General features: G+C 39.7%; 2 protein-coding genes across 2 annotated transcripts in view; one reads left to right on the top strand and one right to left on the bottom strand.

Annotated features, from left to right (window-relative positions):
* Nucleotides 1-12,735, bottom strand: part of crip2 (cysteine-rich protein 2) — a 31,758-nt gene extending 19,023 nt beyond the window's left edge. Inside the window, exon 1 of the mRNA XM_074691716.1 lies at nucleotides 12,577-12,735. Coding sequence (XP_074547817.1) covers nucleotides 12,577-12,619 — 43 coding nt within the window. The 5' untranslated portion in view covers nucleotides 12,620-12,735. The remainder of the gene's footprint in view (nucleotides 1-12,576) is intronic.
* Nucleotides 12,736-24,920: 12,185 nt separating this feature from the next.
* The window catches only part of mta1 (metastasis associated 1), a 56,046-nt gene continuing 55,558 nt past the window's right edge, over nucleotides 24,921-25,408 (top strand). Inside the window, exon 1 of the mRNA XM_074691715.1 lies at nucleotides 24,921-25,061. The gene's annotated coding sequence lies outside the window, so the exon portion shown is untranslated. The remainder of the gene's footprint in view (nucleotides 25,062-25,408) is intronic.

Raw genomic sequence — 25,408 nt, forward strand, 5'->3', positions numbered from 1 at the left:
ACGAAGGACAGCGAGACTAAACAGACTGATGAAGAAGACCATGTCTGTCTTAAGGCTGCCCTCTGGACCCTGTGGGCCCTCTGGCCTTATTGTAGTCTTATTTTTTTTCCTTTGTTACTCATATTATATTATTCGTCTCTTAATATTCCAATTGCAATGTTTACACTATACATGTTCTTGTTTGCTACTGTAACGGTAAATTTCCGTGTTGTGGGATTCCATTTTGAATTTTACTCTTTTACATAAGATAATCCACACTAACCAACACTAGAGCTTTCAGCAGGTTCAGCGTAAGTCCTTGATTAGAGGAAACTTGCACTGGTGATCAAGCCTGAGTTTATTTCTGGTCAATTGGAGTCACACAACGATAGAATGCAAAGCATAAAATGGACTGACTCGTGATCTTCCAGTCGGTAACAGCATCAGTTCAGCTCGCTGACGGATGGAGCTACATCAGAGAACTTTTATCGAACCATAACTGCATTTATTTAGTTTGTTCTGTAGCTTGATCCAATTACTTCAGATCATATTAAGAGTGAAACCAATCATGCTGTGTGTACAGACAGTCTGTAAGAAAAGCAGCATGGGAGCGGGCTTGAAACAAAAAGGCCCACAAACACACGGTAATTGGACGGGAGATTAAGCAACACAAGTTTAACAAGGGGTCTTCAGAGGGAAAACATTAACAGCCCATTTCCCCAAATCACTTAATTACGGTTGTTTCATCATGAACAGTGACGGGGCAGCTGTGGCTAAACACAAGTTGATGATGGATGGAGATTCACCTCGAGTCAGGAGGAAATCAGTCTCCTCTGTCTAAACGAAAACCTAAAAAGTCACAGGAGGTAAACAAGTGCTGAATAACATTTGTACAGCTGAATACCCAGCATGCAGCACAGCAGGAATGTCTCGCCAAGGGGCTGGGCAGCAGCATCGTGTATGGGTGCTCTCTTATTGCTCAATAATTCAGTCAGGATGGGGATGAATTAGAGGCTGCCACGGATGCTGTTTGGCGTGCTGCAGGGGGGTTAAAGTTAGAAGAACTTCAAAGGCTGCTTGTATGAAGCAGAGAGGTTAAAAACAATCGATATAGACCTCTTTTCATATGGTTTATGGTTATATTCTCCACCACATTGTCACAGATAATAAGGATATTAACAATCTAATCTGAAACGTGTAAACAGCTTCATAATGCTCATGATGTAACCACTGTTATTGTAAACATCTCTAAATCACAGTTGGCTGCCTTCTGCTCTGTTACACCCTCTGGTTATATGTGAACCCATCTGTTCAGCTCTTCCTACAATAAAGTCATCCAAAACACACAAATTCACACACACTGCCCGCCCTCCATGCTTGTTCTCTTTCCCTTCATGTAACACTGACAGCTGAGTCCATGCGGGTGTTTTCTGTGACAGCAGAGATAACAGCACGTCCTAATACACTCCATACACACCTGACTGACTTTGGGCCCAAATGGCAAGGCGGGAACAGAAGAGTACATTCAGGTAAAAAAGAGAAACTCAAGAATGTAGGAAAGGAAAAAACAAGCAGCCTGTGTTTCCTTCTCTGCATCCTCTTATGATTCTGATCTCTGGAGTACAAACACCCTCAAGGACTTGTGACCTTTTTACTTCACTTACACACAATGGCCATTGAAGCGGGCACACAAGGTCATTCAACCTCATAGAAGGAAATGACTTTGGCAGAGTTTTAAAGCTGAGGGAGAACTAACTTCTTCATTACACATCTGAATGCAACACTGTTTATTCTTAAAATGTCAAATTAGTTATCCCAATACGCTATATCTATCAAATTTTTACTCTGATGAGCTGGGAGTTCCTAAAGTCCTGAAAGTTATGGACTCAAAGAGCAAAATAGGATCAAATTACCTTCCCAGCATTACAGTTTCCATTCTGTTCAGCAAATCCTGCAATGTGCAGTTTCTGTGCAGCTGTGTAGCCCTTTGTTGTACCATCTGTTTACCATCTGCAATCCTGTCAGCTAACAGTAATGTTGTTAAACTCAGCCAATTGTTACTCTTAATAGTTACAAGGTGCAGACTTGAGATGTTCCAAAGCAACTCATTTACTAGCTGGCGAGGCTGGAGGCAAAGTAACGTCACGTAATGTCACACATACAGAGTATGAAGGCTAATCATGGCATACTGAAACCTCCTGTTAAAAATTTGGAATATACTATATTGGTTAATAAATTACTTAAGAACAACTTATTTTAGTTTATTATAATTTCATGTCCTTATTTTCTTTTTTTTGTCTCTCTAAAAGTAAATAAACTAATGTTCTATCATTGTCAGTACATGATGCAATCTCATTCCCACAAGTAAAGTTACTAAGGATGTCCTGAGACAGATTTTTTTACTTCTCATCCATCCCAATTTTTTCATATGTGATATGATACTGACTCAATACTGATCCGATACTGATCCGATACAGATACCTTTCTCTGACTAATCCTGTACTCTGTTGTAAATGATGAATCATATTTGTTGTATTACAGTGAGCCCTGTTGGTAACTCCTCGAGGAACACTCACTTTACAGATGTTGAAAGACGCTGTTTTACTATCATTGCTTTCCAAAGAGAAATAGTCCCACACAGTGGACATGTTTGCAACGTAGTTTGATTTACAGCAGCTGTAAAGCGTGACAGTGCTAAAAACATGTGAAAACTGGATCAGTACCGATCACGCAACAAAATCCGATACGATCCAATCCTCCAAAAATAGCCATATCAGGCGATCAGTGTATCGGATCAGGACATCCCAAGAAGCAACACAACAATCATTCCAGATCACTGGGTTAACAAATCATTGAAGAATTACTAGCTATAGACAAAGTTTGGTGTCACTGTCTGATTTTTTTGAACACTTTTGTGCTTTAATTTTCATTCAGCTAATATTTTTGCTGTTGAAGATGCTGCAAAGGCTGTCTTTTAGCGTTGATTGCAGCGACACCTGTGGCCAGAATTGGTTGCATTTTTGCAGGATTTTATCAAAACATCAACTACATCTCAACAAAATAAATTCAACAAATAGTTTTCTTCGGTAAAAGGAAAGATCCTGTTTTTCAATTGGTCTACGCAGCTTAACTTGTCCTGCTGGTGTTGTGTCATCAAAGGGACTTCTGGTCTACTTGCTGTGAGTTGATTAGTGTTCTCCTGGGAAAATAAGACCTGACCACTAATGCTATGAAACAGCATTTAGAAATAAATAAATTATGGTGCTGATAATTTCATTTTGAATTGGAGATTATGAAAAGACCAATTTATGGAAGTTAGACATGACTCAAAAGTTCTCAAAGTGCCTTAGTAATCCAATCTTTCTTTGATAAGTTTTGTAAAGAACTTCAAGACATTTGATTGAGTTTACGTACAAAAGTTTCCAAAAATCCCCTCCTGTCCTGGTTCTGTGAGTTGACCCTGGCAGCGGTGTGTTAAACATTAGATCTGATTTGTCCACTGTCATGTCTCTGTGCTGAGTCTGTGCGCTGCTTCCCATGACTGTGCAGGGAGGAGTCGATGCCTGAAGAGAAACTAGAAAACATGGAGTTGGATCTTGCTGTGGCTGATGCAACCCAGAGGCAAAACTTTGCTCTGGAGGTCGTCTGTCGCCTCAGCCAAGGCGAGGTTTCCTCCCCAGGCTCTCTCCTCTTTCCCTCTCCCTTTCCCTCTGTGAATAAAAGAGTGTGGCCTCGTGAATCTGCCCAGCTGACGTAAATGGGCTGCAGTTAACTCGCATCCTGTCTACGCTGGTCAGAGGAGCCGCAGGCAGAGCGCTGCTGCTCCACAGTCCCTGCCTCAGTGACACGCTCGCCCTCCATGAACCCTCGGGACTGCTTGCCCCACAATGCACCTCATCCTGAGCCTGTTTGTACACCGTGTCCCGACTACAGGGACTTCAAAAAGATCTATTCTGCATGGCCGCTTACAGATAAGTGGACTGTCTTCAAAAGAGGACGAAGGGCTGTATTGGTAGCATAGCACCTTCAGAAGTAGCCACTGGTAATTAGATCATCGGCCCCAGAGGGCAGACATCATATGACTGAAGCAAAAAGGTACACACGCAAGTTGACTTTGAGTGAAATCATCTGAGTCTCATCAAGCGCCATGTCAAGATAAAAGAATGGGTGAGGAAAGCAGTTTCCCCTGAAGTTGTCCAGAAATTGTTCAGCATTCAGAGGAGCTTCTATTTATATGTTCTGACACATAGTGACAATGACTTATTGTGCATTCATAAAGCCCCGTTTCATCTCTTCTTTGACTTGATTACAGAGTCTCTGTATCCAAGCTTCAAGGAAGTTCTGTCTGAATGGGATTGCATCACTCAGTCCTAAAGAATGCAGTGGCTCCGGGAAATCCTCATTCTCAACAATCATTGTACACTTGCACGTGAAAAAACAACCAAAGAATAAAAACAATGAAGTGGCAGCTTTGATACACATTCTTTCATTTTTCCTTGGGTGCACTTTATAGGTAAAGAGTCAAAGTGTGAAAGTGTCAAAGAACATAAGTGAATAATGCCAACAAAAGCCAGTGGTGTTCCCTGAATAACTCAGAACTATGGATGTTGTATCTTTTGCAATCAAAACTATAATTTTGATTTAAATTAACTGTTAAGGTGAGAAGTAAGAAAACAATCATGAGAACAGACAATTTAACATAGCCAAATGTAGGACCACATGGCTTACGGTAAAGTGATATCAAACTTCTTTGCTGCGTGAGGCCAAGGTTAGAGAAGCTAGCACCACCAGCCTTTAGTCCTCTGTACAGATTAACATCTGCATGTCTTTGCTGGCACTTCAAGTTATATCACAACTTAAACTTAAACTGATAGAGCTAACATAAGACCTTGTCTCCATTATCTGGGTCAAAATATTGCTAAACTGTGCCATGCTATGTGTGATATACACTACACTACACTACTTGTGATACGCTACGTGTGATACGCTATGTGTGATACGCTACGTGTGATACGCTGCGTGTGACAAGCTACGTGTGACAAGCTACGTGTGACAACCTACATGTGACAACTACGTGTGACAAGCTACATCATCTGTTTACATCCAGGTAGTAGAGCATCGTAGCTTTATGGTAGAATTCTTCAAGAGGAGCCAAAACCCCTAGTTAATGGTGGGTGACTGTGCAAAAGCTAAAACCAGAGGTTTCCAATCTCAACAGCTCCATTTTCAAACCCCAAAAATAGCATCCCTACTCACCAACCACCCTCTACTGTGGGAATAAACTATTAGTCTGATTAAAAAAAATGGATGAAAAATGAAAAAACAATGCTTAATTTAGCTGGTGGGCAGAAAACTATATTACCTATGTGCTCATACCTGTACAATATTGGATAAAATATGCAATTTAAAATAGTTTTTGACTGAGGAAAGCATTCCACAACCACCCTATCAGTGTTTTGCAACTCCTACTTTGTAAACAACTGGTTTAGAAAACATGTTCAGCATTAAATTATGGACCTGAAACATTGAAATGTGAATAAATCCTTTAAAGGATTAATAGTTCTTGTTCCAACTACCAAGAGTGATAGTATGTTGCATCTAATTTGAACACAGTCTTAATGACAACAGTGTTGACCAGGTGTCTAGAATTGAAAATATCAGCACCTTTCTAATTAGAGTTTAAAATTACAGGCATATCTTGAAGATGAGAATGTAAATTAATTTTATTAACATGCATCTCTTTAAATAAATCAATGGGAACGTAGGCTCTGTTTACATGACAACATTTCATCTGAAAACGCTAAAACGCAGTGAAAACTCAAGTGAAAAAAATCTGTGTTAACACGGAAACGCTGATGGACTGAAAACGCTATAGTGAGCATCCCAGGCCTATAGGTGATGCTATAACTGTCTTGTCCAGAAGCCGCTTTTGTGGGATCTCCACCGAAGTAGAGTTGAGCCAGTCATCTGGTGTGTTGGGGAATACTAAGATAAAAAGTGGAGCAACAGATGCAGATTTTGTTGAAAGACAGACAGCAGATACAGCAGATTGAGCAGCACAAGCATAACACAGTAGTTCGTGACGATCGTACCAATGGTACTGTTGTCCTGTTGTATGCACGCGCGAGGCAGACTGTGACCACAGCGTTTCCACTGAAAACGCCAGCTTACTGTTTACACGGCAACTGTGTAGGGAGCGTTTCAGAAAAATCCCACTCTGGAGGCCATTTTCAAAAGTTTGCATTTTAGGTCGGCTGAAACGCTGTTTCCGTGTAAATGCGAGGTTGAAACTAGTGCTGCACGATTTGGGGAAAAGGTGCGATTTGCGATTAGGTGGACAATATTGCGATTGCGATTGTGCTTGCGATTTAATAAAAAAAGTTGTGTCATGATGAGTCTACAGACTTCCTTGGTTATCATGGAGGAAAAATCTGAATTGCATGTGCTGACATTGCGATTGCGATATCCTCTTTTGCGATTACGTAATTGCATGTGCTGACATTGCGATTGCGATTGCGATTGCGATAATTGTGCAGCCCTAGTTGAAACGCAACAAAACGTTTGCATTTCACCCTAAAACCGTTGTCGTGTAAACGGCCCCTTAATTCTTAATCAGTCCAAAGCCAGTGATGTGTCTCTAATAAGAACTTTCATTCAATACAGATCACAGAATCACTTTTCAATTGAAACCTTCAACCCAAAAAGCAAGCAAACCTGGAATAACTTCCCTTCCAAGAAACAGAACATAAGAATAAAAACTTTTGTGCTCACTTACCCATGGAAAGCTAAGAGAATACATCATGTCGTATTGTTTTAATAAAAAAATCAAATTAAATCAGAATCAGGAAGATTGAATGTTGATACTCAACTGATGTTATTGCACATGAAATGCGTGCATGTCATAGCTTTCTGTCCACTGCATCACATCCTGTACATGCGGGCATTGTTCCCCAAGCATCTTTTGTGCATGTGATTTAAAATTCATCCATTTATTAATACAAAAAAAGCCCTCTGGACTTCTTCTACCTCATGTTTTTCTGATTTGTAGTTAAAAACTATTGGAAATGTGACTAGGTTGCTGCAGAGGCTGTTTACATGTACAACAATGAAGTTTTCATGTAATGAATAAAGCAGAAGAAGCCAGTGTTGGAAAATGTTAGTAGTTATGTAATTTAAATGCTAAAAATGTCATGAAGTGTAGCAATAAAGTGTTGGTCATTTCAATAGGGAGTGCGTTTTGTCCCTTTGTTCTACTTGCGATTATGTAACAGGTCATTCTCTCCAAGGTAGACCAGTTTCACCTGTGTTTTGGGGAAAGGGGACGGCCTTCCTTTCAGCACCAACTGTAATGCCATCTCCATTAAGGGATCATATTAGTGCCTCAAAAAGGCAGAGAAAGAGGACCCTTATTGAGTGGCGCACAGTAGCTGGCAGGTTATGCAATGGCAGCGAGCAGGAGGCAACGACTCAAGAAATGATGTTACATAACGAACGAGGCACATTCACACAACCCACCGGGCAGCCAAGTGGAAAACAGGGTACTCTAACGTTGACAGAGGAGAGGGGTAAAGAAAATACAGGTTTTGTGTGGAGGATGTTTGGGGGTGAGAAAGAGGTGTGTGGGAAACATCATCCGGCTGAGAGGAGGGAGCTACTCTGTCTCTGCAGAAGGACAAACGTACATGGAGACAGAAAGAGCTTTTGTGTGGATAGAGATGTCGTTTCTCATTATAATGCATGAGGCACTTTGGGAGTCTCTGCAGGAATAAAAGGAGAGCCATCTTACCCCAGTTCCCCTGGTCCTTGTGGTTAAAAAACTAAAAAATCAGAAGAAGAAGGGCCCGAGGCAAGAGAGCAAGTGATTGAAGAGGAGGAAAGAGAGAACTGCTGAATGAAAGAAAGAGAAACTCACAGCAGAGCACCATTAGTTCCCATTAAGTTGTCGCTTATTCACTTTGCTGCACAAAGATGCATCGCTGCAGTTTGGCGTGCTGCGTGGTAGCTGTTGCTGGTTCGCTTGGCTGAATTTGGGTCTAGAGCTGGGAGCCGTGCTGAGCTGTGCTGAGCACATGCTAACGTTGAATTTCCACTCAGGCCTGGTCACATGTCAGCCAGTCGTCCCCAGTGTATTCTAAGCATCTCTGTACCACTGGAACTGACAGATGCAAGGCCATAATGCGCATGTTGGGTTTACGAGTTCACTTAACCCTACAATTAAAAAAGCAACATGTTCACATTCTTTTTACACCAGCAATAAGAAACCGTTTTCTGTGGGTTGCAAAAACGCCACCAGCAGGCTTACAGTCACTGTTGGTGGCGAAATTTAACCATCGCTACCACAGAGCAGCTGTTCATTAAGGAAACTTACGGAAAATAATAAAAAGAAAAAAAATCCACAAAACCAAAAAAATTTCAACCCCAGACTGCGGCTCACATCACTCTTTTGAAATGCGTCTCCTCACTGAGGGAGCAGAGTCAAGTGTTTAGGAGCCGCTCCATGCCAAATCCAATATTAGGCACCAGCTGTAGGAGCAGATGCAGAGCGCGCCAATCACTGCTCTATATAGCACACCATCAACCACCACAAGAAGCAAAAGAGGGAGCAGAACGGGGCAGGAAACAGACAATTTTCTCTATCAATAACACATGTCCTGGCATAGATCAGAAGCGAAGGATATTTTTTCACTTTACACTCTCAATCCAGCGACTCAAACTTTTCTGCAGACCTGAAAAATCACCTTAGCAGACGGTTCCTTGAAACTGAGAGGAGTGGGTAAGTGGGTGGATCATCAGTACTGTACTTTTCTCCAACTTTGATCTATCTGAGACTGAGACAGTTATATTCTTCAGTGATAAATGTTGGTCCATTAGCTGTTTTCACAATCAACCCATAAGATATTGATGGCTTAAATTTTCTAGCAGCATCCACTAATATGTTGAGAGCTGAATAAGTGTCGCCACATCAGAGGAAAGGTGAAATGTCTTCATAACTTCTACCAAATACAGCTGCCTTCTTTAGATCAAGCTCAGAATTACCATGACCTAGACCAATGAGAACCTTTAGAGACAACCAATTTAAAACAAGCATCAAGAATTTAAAAAAAATTGTTTTAAGTGCTCTGGAAGACCAGTCCAAAACCCAGGCAAACTTAATTTACTGTCATCAGTTTCAAACAAAGCAGTCAATCTTCACAAGAGCTACTTCAACACCAATATAAGTGGGGTTTCATTATCAGTGACATTATTGATATCAACATCTGCTAGTTGTCATCTATCCTTCTATTTCAAAAAATGATCCAAGAAAAGCTACATTTTCATACGAGAATAAGAAAGAACAAAAGTCAAAGTAAACCTTTCAATTGTTAAGTCTTTGTATTGAAATTGGTGTTGTTGTCAATATCTAGCTGATAAGATTTTATTCCCTCCTGAAAATTTGGTGGTTTAATAGCATCATGTGAGAAATAACACATGAATCGATACCACTATAAACCAAACCAAAATGTCGAAGAGTTCTCATCAGTATCCCTGCAACATATCGATGCCTTTTCTTTGGGCTATTATAAATCCTAAGTAATCTTCATTGATCATCCCAGGTATCAAACAAAGCAGAAAATTGTCGCCACAGTTACTTTGCTTTTAATATCACTATAAGTAACAAGTATTTGTGTCTGAATCTGTAGCTTAACTATCGTCTAAGGGTATGAAACAAATAGTCTAAAATCAAGCTACCATTTGTTTGGACAATCCATATCATAACTCAAATTTCCTAGCTATGTCTCGAACTAACTTTTGTTCCAGTGTCTGTATCGGTATTGATATTGGGCTGATTAGCTGTATTATCTCTACTCAAAATCATCCGGTGTCTTGACTTGACTCCTAATACCAACAAGGTACCTTGGCTTTGTTATTGACTGATACTATACTGACCCATAATCAATCTCTATTACTTCATATGAGGACAAGACTGAGATTTAGGGATGAACCTATATAAAAGTTTTGGCCTACACCGATATTCGATATCTGATAATGATATTGCTGTCATGGCCGATAACCAATATTTACCGATAGCAACATAGGTGAAAAGAAAAGAAAAGAAAAAAAAACAATCTGAGATGATATGTCAAGGTAGTTCAGAGAGAAAAAGCGGTGCGATCATGAGAACAGATGACTATGGAGAGGATCAAAGGATGGAGCGCCTGAGATGAACGTGATCAAAAAGTGTTTACATAGTCATAGAAAACAATATTATTTGGGTCTTGAAAGATTGTCCAGATGCCCTGAAAATGGCTGGCAGGTTCTGAGTAAACATCAGCCCACTTTTACACATCAGCCAATTCCGACATGTTAGAAAAATGACCAACACTGATATTGATACCTGATATATCCTGCAACCCTACTAAGAATTGTGTTTTGGTGACTTTAAGCTTTTCAAACTTGAGTTAACAAGATGAGCCTGATCTGCCCAATGGATTGCTTTGAAGCTGAAATTTAATCTACATTTTTGAGTCTTGGAGCATTGGAACAGTACACAATACTCAGATCAGATGGGTGCATTTCTAGCCTGAACCTGTTAGTCAGAGCTGAATGTCAGCAGTTGATGTTGCCCCAGTAATATTTTGGATATTTTAAATCACATGGGAACTAGCACTGAATTGGTATTCGCAAAGAGCTAAGTCTAGGTATTGGGTGAAAATGATACAGAAAATCTCCAATTCCAAATAATTGCCTCAAAACCTAAAGAACCAATTGAACGACTAATTGTCAATTAGTTTCTTTTTGGTCAACCAAATTATTACTGCAACTCTAGACCTCTCCTTATCTGTCTCGTACATTTCCCAGCCTCCTATGCAATGATTTCTGCTTCAATTTTGTCATCCACCCCCTTTTTTCTTTCCCCACCTTCCCCATTTATGATGTGTGCAGCTGAATCCTCCCAAACTGAATCCTTTTTAACCATACATCATCCTTACAGTGACCTCAGCCCTGAGTGCTCACCACCACACAAAGGCACACCCCAACTAAAAATAACTCCATCAGGATGATGCTCAGCACGTTATATAAAAAAATAACATTCATCACACTGGAGCTGTGACTCATTCTTTTCTGCAAATTAAGGCTACGGTACAAATGAATACTTAGAGATGCATAAATCTGAGCAGAGAGAGGCGAATCTTATTTGTGTACGTATTATTCCATGCCAGTGGCTCTAGAGAAACATAGGATGAGCAGCAGCTGTGATGTTTGTTGCCACTCCAGTTACGTAAGAGGACTTCCATCCACTCACATAATTGATTTTGACCCCCGTGACAGCTCTGATGTGCGCTGTGAAGTGGAGGGAAGATCAGCGTTTAAGAACGCTTTTTTATTCTCAGCATGGAGCCAAATGTAAACACAGGATTACTCTGAGTCTCACAGGAAAACCAAAAAGTTCCTTAAATAAACTGACCTGGATGCACATCATATGTAATCTTAAGATTCAAAGCAGCAGTGTTAATTTTTGTTTATCTGCATGACTTGAGCTCCTTTAATCCTGTGCTTTGGTCTCATCTGTGTGCATTTCTTCCACTGTAAACATCACTTATAGTAAATACACGATGCAATCATACTTGATCTGGCTGAAGATGACTCAAGTGTGTTTTGTTCTTGCATCTTTGTTTACAAGGATGCACGAGATGCATGTTTACAGGTTTTCATCCCACTGACGCAGCATGATGTTGCCGTGTGGGCAATCTCAGCATATGGCATTTCTGCACTCTTGGCGAGGGTTTCAATCAGGCACACACCAAAGCCAACTGTCATGCTTGGATGTTTACCAAACACAACAAATTAAAAATGGCACAGATCAGTGTCAAAATAAGATAAATCATTCAAAGAGTTCTGCAGGGATGGCACAGAAAGGGTATGTTTTATCTTAGGCACATCCAAACATTTTACATGTTGAAATAAATGCATATTTGCTGAAATAACTCCATTTGGGGGTTTTCTTTACATGGGCCCTTTTTGCCTCTCCAGCTTTGTGTTTTCCCAAAGTTTGTCTCTGTAAATGATTCACATTAACAGCAACTCTGCCCCTTAAAAAGGAGACTAATCTGAGGAACACTGTGAACTCTACATGTATGAAATTCCTAAAGTGAATGTATGAAGAAGGCTTCACATTTTTCCCAGCACTAAACAAAAACCTTAAAGTGATATTCGCTCCATACCCATTGTTATCCAAAAACAGTCCAAAAAATTAAAATATGTTTTGGATATTGTACAAGCACAGAGAAACAGCCACAAGTGAACATTAAAAAAAACCTTATTGGAAAAATAGGCAGTTTAGGAAGGTGAAATAATGTACAAAGAGCTTAAATGCAGTTGTGTGCAACGTATTTGTTTTGAATGAATGAACATTAACTACTTTCCGTTCTTGCAGGGAAACTATGCATGACATTTGTATTACAATGAGCTCAAGCCCCCCCCAAATGCTGTGGAACAAGCTGTCCCAAAATGATCGATATTCTGTCATTAGTATCTTTTGACTAACAAGCGGGATAACCGTCATGTCCCAACAGGAATTCCACATGAGAGTAAAAAATAACAGCAAGGATCACTTACCGAAATACACCGTCTTATCACACTTAGGGCACTTTGAAGACATGGTTGTAGAGTCGAGTGAAAGTGGTCTGTTTTGTTTGTGTACTTTCTCCGTGTCCTCGTCTCTTCTTTCCAACAGCAAGTGTCCCGCTCCGCTCACAGAAGCTCGAGCATCTATTCACTCAACGGCTCCTCATTTGCATGGCCCCGCCCCCCACTACGATACCCGTCCGCGTGCTCACTTCACGTGCGGTGGGAAATGGCGCCACTTAACGGCTGTCGTCGAGATGAAAATTTGAAATTGGTTGTTTCACTTCAATGAGAAGATGAGGATAAATGAGTAAAGCTGAACAAGTGAGTCTAAAAATGTTAGTCCCCTTTTTACTGTAATTGTACAGCCAACGTTATTTTTTGTTCTTGTAAGAGTGAAATTTGTTGTTCTCCTCTCGTTTAGTCGTCAGTTAGCTTGTTCAACAGTTTGACTACCTAGCAGTTAATACCTGTCAAACACGAAGCATTAAAGCCTAAAACTTTGGCAGTTGACTCTTTCTTAATACATTTAACAAACAACGTTAAAATCTGTATTACTTCTTCTAAATTTTTGTGGAACAGCTTTTTGATTAGACAGAGGGCTCCTTTAACGTGAAAAACGAAGCTTAACTGAAAATATCCAGAAGGCAAAGTTCATGGAAAGGTAACTCTCATAGACACCAATTCAAGCTTTAATATCGACAGCCAAAAATGAACATGTCTATGTGGTAGCACCTGTTTTGGTAGTTGATATACTTTTTCATACTGGCTGTGCAGATGATTAGTTCTACACTATGTGTGAGTTTGAATTATATTAAGACTACTTGTCATTTTTGAACTCTGCTAATACCTGCTAATGACTACAGATTAAAATCTGCCCTGTGGCTAACTGGCATATTTACACAGATGCTTGTTAAAATCTTCACTAATATGTACCGTGCCATTAAATAAATAGATAAATTAACAACTTGAGTTATGGTAGCTTTGAGTGAGACAACTTCATATCTACAATAGCCCTTGTCTTGTAGCTAGCATTTAAGCAAATTCAAAAGCTCTTCTTGAGCTTTTCCTTTCAATTTCAAGCAGTCATTTTTTAACGTGGATGTTGATTTAAAGATTATACAGCACTTTTTCTGTCTTTCTTGTACCTTTTATTTCTTAAACCTGCATTTCCTTTCTGTGTAACTAAGTTCATCAGCTGCCATGATGCAGTTTTCTCACAGCTAAGCTCACTAAACCTTTCTTACAACCCACTTTGTTTCACGCAAACTCTTATTTACAATCTTCCCTGTTGTAGACCTGTACCAGGCTGTAGGTTTTCTATGCAGCACTTGAAAGCAGCATATTTATCCTCACAGACCAGTCTGTGGTCTGTCATAGCTCAGCTAGGCGGGAAAGCCTTTGGTTCAACTGTTGGGGCTGTCTGTGGCACATGCACTCCCACTTCCTTTTTTCCCCTTTTTCCACAAGTGGCGTAGGAGCAGTGTTTGGTTGAATCACAATGTACTCATTCAGAGTGAGTGACTTGTAGGAATTTGTTAGCCAGAGGAGGAGGATGAGGAAGAAACGTGGCTGGGGTGGCTCAGCTTTCCATTAAAGAGAGTACTGGCTTCGTGACAAATCAGGGCGTACTGAGGGAGACACGAGGGAAGAGAAACAGCTCCTGAATTTCTCACAAGATGCTGCTGGATTCACTTGTGATGACTAATTAACAGACTCATTGACATCTTATTATCGTTTCTTCCAGCAGAATGCGTCTGTCTCTTTCAACTTGGGCCTCGTCAGTGTGACTGAGGTCATCTCTTTCACACATTGGTGCTGTCTGGTCTGTCTGCTTTGAGACACTGTGCAGATCCTGGTCCAGGAACAGTCACTGTGGCATTTCCCACATCTGTGTTGCGGCTGATTAGCACTGGTTCCTCCTTATCTCTGGAAAAAAAAGCTGTTACAGGGTCAGCTAAAACTTAATGTCCCCTTCAACTATACATGATGTAACTCTGTTTTTGTAAATCATAATCAGGTGGGGATGTTTCAGAGGATTTCTCACCGGCTGTACAGCTGAGGTGTGTGTGTGTGTTTTCAGAGGACATTAGTTCATTGTCCGTTCACCTCCAGTTGTTTGCTGTGGTTGCAGGTTTATTGGCCGTTCAGCAGTGGAGCAGTATCAGACTCAGACCTGCTGAGAGAAGAGGAGAAGAGGAGGTCAGATATACTACAGAGCACAGACAAAGAGGAGGTAGGAAATTGAAACTGAAGGGCCAATGTTCTCTGAAAAGCCTCAGCTCACTAAACCTGTGTGATAAAGATGAAAGGAGGGGAATTAGATCCTTTCTTCTGTAAAATAAAAACATTAACACATGGCTGAGAAAGGGGATGTTGATTCAGCAAATCTTGGCCTTATGAATAAAAAACAATTTGTAAAATTTGCTCCCAAGCACCAATAGAGACAAAACGAACAAAAGCTAAACAAAACATGCCCCCAACAGGTTTGGGCTCAAGCTATGTGATTGTTTTAAGGAGGAATTGATCATCCCTGGTAGTTTGAATAGAACATATCCAGGCCAGTAGTTGTACTACCAACTTGACTGCGCTGTTTCTCAAAGCTTCCAGCCCCAAGAGGAAAGACAGGAATAGATAGAGGGGAGGCTGAGGTGGTCCTCAGGGCTTAAAAGCATCTAAGTACTTGACTTTTATACATGTAGTGCAAGCCAGAACAGTAGTGGGAGAAGAGCATATAAATTTGGTACATCCTAATCAGTGATGCCGGTAACGAGCTACTAAGTAACAGGTTACTCTGATTTCACCACCTTTTTCAGTAACGAGTAATCTAACACGTTACCATTACCAAACCAGTAATCAGATTAAAGTTACTTATTCAACTCACTGTGTGTTTTCTTTTCATTTTTCATGTAAAAAAATCTAAATGCTTTTTTTTTGTGTCTCAGGGATTGACGGGAGTTTTCAGCATGAGGACAACTCACAAGTAATAGCTGCCAGCGACACAAAGGTAAACAGAGGAGGAGAGGAGAGATGTTTGTTATTTAGCTGGAAACACAGTCACTGTTTTGAGTTTGTGTCAGCTTAAGATGATAGTATTATGGTTCGTTGTTCACTCTGCACTGGCAGTTTACTTAAGAGATTTGACTCAAACATTTAGGAATCAATCAGAGAGAGATTCACGCACTGCGGCCATAAACGCTTGAGAAGTTGTTTGATTTTTACCTGGGGAAGGTGAGTCCTGTCTTTCATTGTAACTCCCTCTTTTCCAAGAGCTGAACCCTCTATTTAGCACAAATCCATCCGCTGAGGAGCAGAGCAACATAACGTAGGCTACAACGGGGCACCCGTTGGCAAGCAGGGGCGTGCCCAGACTTTTTAGACTGGGGTGCCCCGAACAGGGTACTGAGGATTATGTGAGCCCTCACTCCAGCAAAGTTTATTTTTGCTTGTTGTATTACAAATACAGGTCAAATAGACTACAGCTTTAAGAAAATAAAACTGACAAAAAACAAACTAGACCAAAAAAAAAAATTTAAAGAAAATAATTTAAATAAAAAATTGTGCAGTGCACCAAAAATGGTACTGTAAAGCATTCGTTGGTTGTATTTTGAAATTCAAAATGTGTAAAATGAATATTTTTGTTTTTAATTGTAAAGTACACGTTTTACAACTACCAATGTCTGCATGTTACTTTAAAACAAAACATGTGGGCTCATATTATAATTCATTTTAATTGCATTGTACAATTTTTGCCAAATTATGCAGCTGCAGGTGTTGCCAGCAGCTGCTGAAAGTAACTAACAAAGTAACTTGTAATCTGATTGAGTTACTTTTAAAATCAAGTAGTCAGTAAAGTAACTAAGTTACTTTTTAAAGGAGTAATGAGTAACTAGTAATCAGATTACTTTTTCAAAGTAACTGTGGCAACACTGATCCTAATCTGTTATTACCTCCGAGGAGGAGGTTTTCTTTTTGGGGAGAGTTTGTCTGTGAAATGCATAAATCAAAAAGTTACAAACAGATCTTCATTAAATTTTCAGAAAATCTTCAAAATGGGATAAGGAAGAAGTGATTAAATTTTGGAGGTGATCCAGATCACTGTCTTAATCCAGGACTTTTTTAAAGGATTCTTTATCATTGTGAGATAGGGCCGTTTTCACCATACATGCAAATAACTCCACCATAAATAGTCAGCTTGCTTTGCAAAAAAATACAAGACAATGTCATGATAATTTCTGACAGATGTAAAAGTATGATCCAGATCCTGGCAATATTCTGGATAATAAGATCTGGAACACAAAATGTGTACTGGGTCATAATTTTCAGCACTGTCAGGTAACAAATTATCGTACAAACCTGCAACTAACACCAAATTGTAGCAGACAGTCTGCTGAAAGGGAGTATAACATTAAAGTAGGCCTTAAGTGTTGCATGACAATCACAATACGCTTGGTAGAGGTCTGTGCGCTCTGAGTGCTTTTCTAGTTTACTTAGAGAAAGCTCAGAGAAAAAAATATGTGTTATTCTGAAATCTGAAACGAACAGCGTGTACCAGTGAGCTCACTGAAACCTAAACCCGTTAACTAAAAATCTCCACAAACCTCAAGATCTGTAGCAGCCAGCAGATGAAGGATGTTTATGAATTTCAGCTGCACACCTGCCCATAACACCACTCTCTCCAACACACACACATTACATAACCACAGTGCCCCAAGGCCAAACAGGTGCCAGCGCTGCCTTAGCCCCCAGACAGTGACAATCCAGTGTCTCTGCCTTCAATTCCTCCCTTTTCCTTCCTTTTCATCCCACTCCCCCTTTTAACACACACACACGCACAAACTCACACATTCAGGCTCCACAGATGCAAATGCACACATAATCCACATGAGCCACGTGACAAATCTGTTTTCTCTAAGGAGTCCCACAGCCCAACCCTGCCCAAAAAGACCACAGCTTCTTCTTTCAGCAAACGGGCACAAATGTATACGAGAGGCAACCGGATGATTTGGGTCAGATTGACGAGTTCCGTTGCCTCTATTTAAACTGGACAAACACGTCATTTAAAAGACCTCAGACAGCTGTGTGGTATTTTTGAAAAAGTAAGAACACACTGTTTTCATGGACAACACGTGATCTGTCTGGTGAGCATGTGCGTCTTTGAGGAAGGGAAGAAAAAAGAGCCTGAATTAATTATTGAAATGTTCCCACAGCACACAGTCTAGAGCGGTGATTATTTTAGAAACAGTAGCCTATGTTTAGCTCTGCAGGGAGACAGGCATTAGATTAAACATACCCAGCAGATAATAATCTATATGTTGTGTGACAGACAGGCTTGAAAGATTTTAATAGAAAGTTATGAGTAAGACTATGAGGATAACTAAGCTGGCATTTTAATTATTGGGGTTTAAAATATTTGTCTGAAAATGAGAAGAACCTGAGCTCCCTTTGGGATGCTGTTGTGTCTGTTAATAGTATTACATCAGCAGGTCTAGACATGTTAGTGTTGTTGAAAAGTGTCTCAAGATAACACTTTATTTATTTTTGTTTTTGTGATTTGGTGCAATCTAAATAGAGGTTGATTGTTTGGTAAAAAATAAAATAATAATAATAATAATAATAATAATAATAATAATAATAATAATAATAATAATAATAATAATAATAAAATAGAAAGCACACAAATTTTCAAAACTTGTGAATTTGGGGGATTTTATCTGATTTACATTAGCAGCCTTGCTTTAGCCACACCCTATTAACTTTTGACAAGTAAGATTAAATTTTAAGACATCTTTGGAAACTCTATATATTCAATAGAAATACAAAGAAATTATATGTAAAAGAAAGATATTATGTTGCCAAGGAAGAAGACATAGAAAAATAATTATAACACACAAACAGGAGTAACTCAGGAAGAAAAGCTAATTTCTTAAATTCTAAGCCACCTGCTGTTGGCCTGGGTTCAAATCTGGCCTATGCCCTTTTTTCCTCTCCCCCCGTGTTTCCTGCTTTATCCACTGTCCTGATTTAAGACAAAAAAATGTGAAAAAAAGGAAAAAAAAAGATTGCAGCTCCCATAGTGCCCACTTGAGGCTGACTTCAAAACCTCACGAATCCCCATTAGGTTCTATTTTAAAATTCCCAACTTTGCAATAAAAAAACATGTTTACATTCTGGTTCAAATACACTTTAGTCAGTGGATCTGTGTACTGATTTTTTTTTGTGACAATGAAATAATACACAAAAAATTGAATGTCTAGACATTATTACTGCACACCAACTTCTCAAATTGCTAAGTGGACTGTAATAAAGGCAAAACCAGGAAAAGGAAGTCCATGTTGGAAGAACTGTCGGTTACAACAGAGAGCATAAAAGCAAGTCCAGAGGCTTTATTGTAGTCATATGGCTACATCAAGTGAAACGACTTGATTCAGTTGTATGCAGATGTATCCCAAAAGGGCTGAATAAGAGTAAAATTGTCCTTGACTTATAAACTTTTCAATAGCCTACAGCATTAGTACAGATGGGTTTTGCACATTACACTCTTCACAACAGTGTTATTCTGCATACAGCAAAAAGCCAGTTGAAACACCAGAAGATAACACTGTTTTTACTACAAACTAAAACCAGAATGCTTCCAATCTTCCTCGCCTTCCCTCCGTGTTCCTCACCCACATATCATTCTTTTGCTGCAGAAACTGTTGATACAGATTGGGAAAAAAGGTGATTATGAACCCAAGGAATAAGGCTTCTCTTCCAAAGGTAAGAAGTACCAACGGAAAAAGTACTGGCCCTATCTTTTAAACGCTCTATATGCAACTTGCAGCCCTTACCATTAAAGAATATGATTCTATAGTTTAAGTCAAAACAAGTCTTAGGGACTTTTACTTTTAACCATGGTCCCCACTTCGCGTGAGAGAAGTGCACTCTTAAGTTTAGGCAAAGACGATATAAGCTTTCAGTGTTCTGAATTAAAATTTAAAATGTTGAAGGCCTGTTAGGATAAAATGTTCTCTTTGTGTTCCCTCAAATGACTTTTCTCTGCTGCGCCTTTTGCAGAGGGACCCAAACAGGAGAGGGAGTTCAGTACTGAAGATGCTGTCACTTTGTGACTTATCTGTTTGACAGGTCAAATAAGACAGCTGCAGCCTTCTATTGAATATGGCTAAAATTTTGAAAGAAAATGGACTGTGGAGACAATTCCAACTTTTAACTGAAATTGATTTTCAGAAGGATATTTTGGAGAAATTCAAGTAAACAATGCTTTTGATACAAATTTTAATGTTTATCATGTGATGAAAAAGTTGAACTATCCTCTAAACTTAGCATTAATAATGTAATTTAACTGTAGCAGATACATCATGTGAGAAAAATATCAAGTGAAAATTTGAGGTCTTCAAATTCAATTTGGATACTTGACCTCTCTTAAACTGAAATGAGAATGACTCATGAGGCATTTTCTGTCTGGGTTCTTGGAAATATTCTTTATAAAACTGAAAAAAAAGGACTGAAAGACTTGCATTCTCTATCAATGCCAGGTGAGATCTCTCTATTAGAGAGAACCAGTTTGATGAAAAGGAGGAGACTACCTTGTGTTTATACAGACTTCAATGTCTAAGGCCTTGGGACGATTACCCGTTTCCACAAGGCTGGTAATTCAACCTGGATTTTATATGGTGTCTAACTTTCTTATGGTAACTTTGCAGATACAGAAGTGGGTTACCAACAATTTATTGAATAATTGGTTCAAGAACAAAAATATTTTTATCAAGTTTTGTAATAGTCACAGTCTTATTGATGGCTCTCTCCCTGAACCACGATCAACATACTGTGGGACTTTTGATCCAGACCTGATCCAGACTAAACGACACTGTGTTTGTGGCTCCATGGCCATATTTCTAAGAGCAGAAGGGAGAGTCACTCCTGTGTTTGCTTTAGCTGTAGACAGTCAATTTGAAAGTATTTTACTCCCACTGTGACTCTCAGGGGTTTCAATTCCAGTCAGTGCCATTTTTAGCAATGTGGGTGTATTGTTTTTCTTGGCAAACGTATTTACTGGTCACTTTCAGTCAAAAAAGCCACTTTATGCAGTTGGACCGCCCCTTTTTCTAATCTTAAAACCTATTTTAAGCTGACGTACTCTGTATATATCAACAGTTTACAATGTTTATTTACAACATGAAGAAAGTATTGAGAGGGAACATGTGCTCTGTGCTTCCAATGGTTGTAATAAAGGAGTGGTTCAGTGAAGTCCCTATGGAGGGAGGGTGTGGTAAAAGCAGCTGGCAGAAGTTGCTGAAGGTTTTGATCTCTCTATCCTCTTTCTCAGAGAGATTCCCAACATCTCTCAGGAGAAGCTCAAGGGAGTTAGGCTTCTAATAAAGACAGCCTGCATGTCCTTAAATCAGCCTGATTAAAATATTATTACATAAAAAAAAAAATATTAATTAACTATCTACTGGAGGCTGACTCAACAGCAGTGACTGTGCTATATGTAGCTGGCATGTTCTGGAGCTACCAATTTCTTTGTCCTTCCAGTAAATATTTGAATTCTGAGCAAACCAGTAAGTCCAACAATAAGAAAATAGAAAACACTTAGAAAATGCCAAAAATTGTGCATAATTCTTTAAAAACTGTGAAACATAAGAGCACCGTATTTCTGCCATAACAATGTCAAATGAATTTGAATGTTACCTAGGTTAGCAGAGCTAGCACTGCCAGGCAACCAGTCTTACATATTGCTCTTGCAGATACAGCCTATATATAACTTTATCTTTGTTTTTATAGGTCAAAAGGCTGTTGAACCACTTTGCATTATAATGCTTGTTTACATCCCACTAGTGGAGCATCACTGTCAAGTGATTGTAGCCATTAAATGGAGTTAAAGCCTTGATTAGTGGCAGGACGTTACATAACATCGTAGAAAAACGCATCACTGTTAATTCTGGTCTAGAATTATAAAACTATTAATTCATTAAACTGACAAGTAACTTTGGTGCCTACCAGCGTCACATTTAATTGCCTAGTTCCTCATTCCTAACTGGAACATTTCCATTTCCAGGAGATGGGCTTAAAGCCTCCTCAAGAACAACTACAGGGTGCCAGACCTGTCAGTCAGCTGAGCTGTGCCTCTGATAGGGCAAACTTGTGGTCTTAATATCATCTTAACTTCTGTGTCAGAAAAATTCGCCCACCCCATCTGCACAGTGTGTGCTGACAAAGAATTTAGCTTCTGAAACTTAAGCCGCTGTTTGAACCAGACTGTAAATATGTTAGCATATGCTTCATTTTTTTTTTTAACCTGATGTTGCCCCTTTGAGTCAACCCTTGATTTGATGCAATCACTTGAATGCCAGTCCAATCAAAGCTGTTCTGTTTGTGTGTGGGCACGTTACTGACGATTAATGATCAATACACCCCCAAGACTCTATCTTACTCAGCTAATGCATCAGTGTTCAATGTGCTGTGTTAGCTTCATTCATCAATGAGCAATTAGGCAGACGGGTCACTCAACACCACAAACACATCAAGTACGTTGATCATACAGCATGGAACTTAAAAATATTTGCTGCTTTTTGCATTTTGCTTTTAAAACAATCAGGCACACTGCATCATCTTAAGTAGGCCACACTTGCATTTAAAATGGTAGCAGGAATTCCCAATGAGAAACTGTCCACTTCCACAAGCCCACAATCTGACACATGCTCCCCAGCTAGGAGTGTCCACAAACAATCAGTCACTGTGACAAGCTCTTGCCTACTAGGAACACCAGCCCAGATTTCATCATAAAAAACACTGGAAAGTACTCCGCACCTCAGCATTTCACAAAGCTTGCCTGTTTCTTCAGCACAGACATTTAACATGTTGCAGCTTTACGCAGATTTGGTCCAACTCAAACCCACATTTAGTACATAAAAAGCTTTTTTCCATTTGATGCTGTGAAAGCTGACTTCAGCTCTTGGAGTGTATAATTAGAACTCCTGAACTTGGGTGGTGCTACAATAAAGAAGGATACACTAAAAGATCTTTTTCAATGGAAGTTGTTTGCAAGACAGACTTTTTTATATTCTCTGCAGGATTTAAAAAAACGGAAACCACCATGCAATACTTTGAGGTTACTAAAACTACATTTGGTTGGTTGAAACAAATTGAAATTGACACTGATACCCTCTTGCATACGGGCAAAGTAAGGTCATTGATTCCGTAGTTAGGGCCAGAATTGTTGGAACATTAACTGTAAGTTAAAGGCCAGGGTTATGGGTTGGGGTTATGAATAAGGGGTCAGGGTTTGTCCTTGGCATGTGCAAAGATAGATCAGCAAAAATTAGAGGTCCAATTTTATCTACAACGACAGCCAAAATCGAGACAAAGGAAAAGTTCTTCATAAAGCTTCGAATTTCTTTTGTCTGGACAGACAAAGGTGTTTGTCCCAGTAAATGCATTTTTGTGTCCTGTGCTCTCAAAAAATATCACACGACACTGAATTCTTCAAGCATCCTGGCATCAGTTGGAGCAGGTCCAATGGTCTCAACCCACAAAATGAGAAGCATCCTTGCTGGAGAGAAATTCAATACGTGACTTTCTGCTGCCATTTGCCATTCCTGTGATTCCTTTTTCATGTCTAAGTGCGGTGGGTTTCCCCCACACAGCACACCCCTTTCACCAACTGCCAGTGCCTTTGCCTCTGAAAATGGAGACATGCTTGTTACTTCACCAGCTGTTTCACAGAAAAATGTGTTGCTCATGTCTGGCAGCTCCTAGCATACTTGTGGTGGATGCTATGGCAGCGGGATTCCTTTGCAAGGTAGGACCAGGGATCAGACAGCATCTTTTCATGTGCCACTCATTCAAGTGTCTGCATCTTTGCCGGACTCTGTCCCTCTTCTCAGTGTCATACTTTCAATCCTTGAAGGTCAGAGTATCAATAACCCGCATGTGCAATATTGTTAATCCCTTTTGGATTAGAGCCAAGGATTCTTATGAGGCTGCGAAATATGGCTGCGTTCCCAGTTGAGCCATGTCAACAGTAACAAGTGACAGAGCAACAAACATTTTAAAGTAGCTTTTTAGCCCTCTGACAGAATACTAAAGAGGGCATTATGATAGCACTTGTTGTACATTTTTCTTGATGTTTATTGTCACACTTTTTGTAGAGCATCTTGTGACTACGCCGCCGTCCTCCCAAAATGCATCACATCTCACTGAAGCATCATTTGCACTGTGAAGAATGGCTACATTCCTGGCTTTTTGTCCCTCTCTCTACATTACTGCGAGGGAGCAGCTGAGGACAAAGACAAAGGTTTTGTGAGGGAGGACCCCTGCTGGTGGAATTTGGTAAGTGCAATGTAAAGCATTCTTTTATTTTCAGTCATTGTTTTCAGACATTACTGCAAAGTAATTTTGATGTCTTCATGATTCAGGGTGTCATTGGATGCTTTACAAGAGTAGGAGATGACAGATCTCTGTATTTCCAGCTATACGCACCAGTGGTTGCAGTTTCCTTTTGCACTATGTGGCTGTTTTCGCAAAAGCAAGACAATACCTCCCCCTGTTGTCCTGCAATAATAAATACATCTTTATATATCTTTTGTGGAAGGCTCTTCACAGAGGTAGTGTATCTACTATGATACTTGACTGTGAAATCTGTCTGACATCTCCCCTACAGCATTGATTCTTCATTAAAGAAGTCAGTGCTGCCTTTTGTCAGACATTTCCTGGCCATAAAAACATAGTCATAGAAACAACCTGTCACTACTGGGTATAGTAAACAATCATAAGTGACACTTTTGTCACTTTTAGACATCAGCTTTTATGAGTGTTTTACTGAACAATGTCCCAGTCATGCCGTATCAGTAAGAAGTGAGCTGAGTGTTGTGTATAGATACAAGAATATAGTGCTGTATAGCTGCAGTGTGAGTCTAAGAATGGGGTGTAAGACTAACACAGGTTGTTCCTCATTAGTAATGTTTGGAAAATGGGTTTTCCAATGTTAATAGACATTTACCTGTGTACTCCAGTACAGAAAAGATTGTTCTAACATTAATACCTATATTTCTTTTCCTCCCATAGTGTCTCTTGAAGAAGGGCAAGCCAGAACCCATGTGAGAGAACAAATGAGGAAGCACAATCAAAGATATGGCTTCTGCCAAGACACAGGCCTAATTGATTTCCTCTTTGTCTTTGTCCTTGCTGTGCACTTTTCCTCTAAATAAGAAGAGGCAAAAGGGTGGAGATAGAAGAAGAAAAAGAGAGGCCATCAAAGGTCATCCTCTGGGACTTCACGCGTCTGCAGGGGATTTTCTGTGTCTTGAGCAAATTCATCTCCACAGACTGAGATTTCATCAGGGGGGAAACACCTGCACTGCTCTCTACTGTACCGTGTTCTTCCCGTATGCCTGCCCCCTGTATGCCCGAATGCAGCAACATCTGGAGGAGCGAGTGGATTGAAAGGGAACATCTGCACAGCAGCAAACAACCAGGTAAACAAATTCTTCTTATGAAAGTAACAGCCCCAAAATACAAGGTGCACTGCTCACCACACATTTTTTCTAGCTATTGAAGTCAAGTCAAGATAAATCAAAACAAAGTGCAACATTTCAAACAGCAAAATCAGCCATCTAATATTTATGCTGCATGCAACAATACTACAAACAGCAGTAAGCAGGTTAATAGAGCAATAAAACATAGTATGCACAATTACCCTCAGGGTTTTAGTGCTCTTTTATTCCCCTGAGCAACATTATAGTTTACAACTTAAAACTTACATTTTTAAACTGTGACCACTGTTAAAACTTGGCTGTATTTAACCAAAGTTTCACACCTACAA

Source organism: Halichoeres trimaculatus, unplaced genomic scaffold (assembly GCF_033239565.1).
Source record: "Halichoeres trimaculatus isolate MK-OKI-2021-1 unplaced genomic scaffold, fHalTri1.1 fHalTri1_scaffold_17, whole genome shotgun sequence".
Lineage (NCBI taxonomy): Eukaryota > Metazoa > Chordata > Actinopteri > Labriformes > Labridae > Halichoeres > Halichoeres trimaculatus.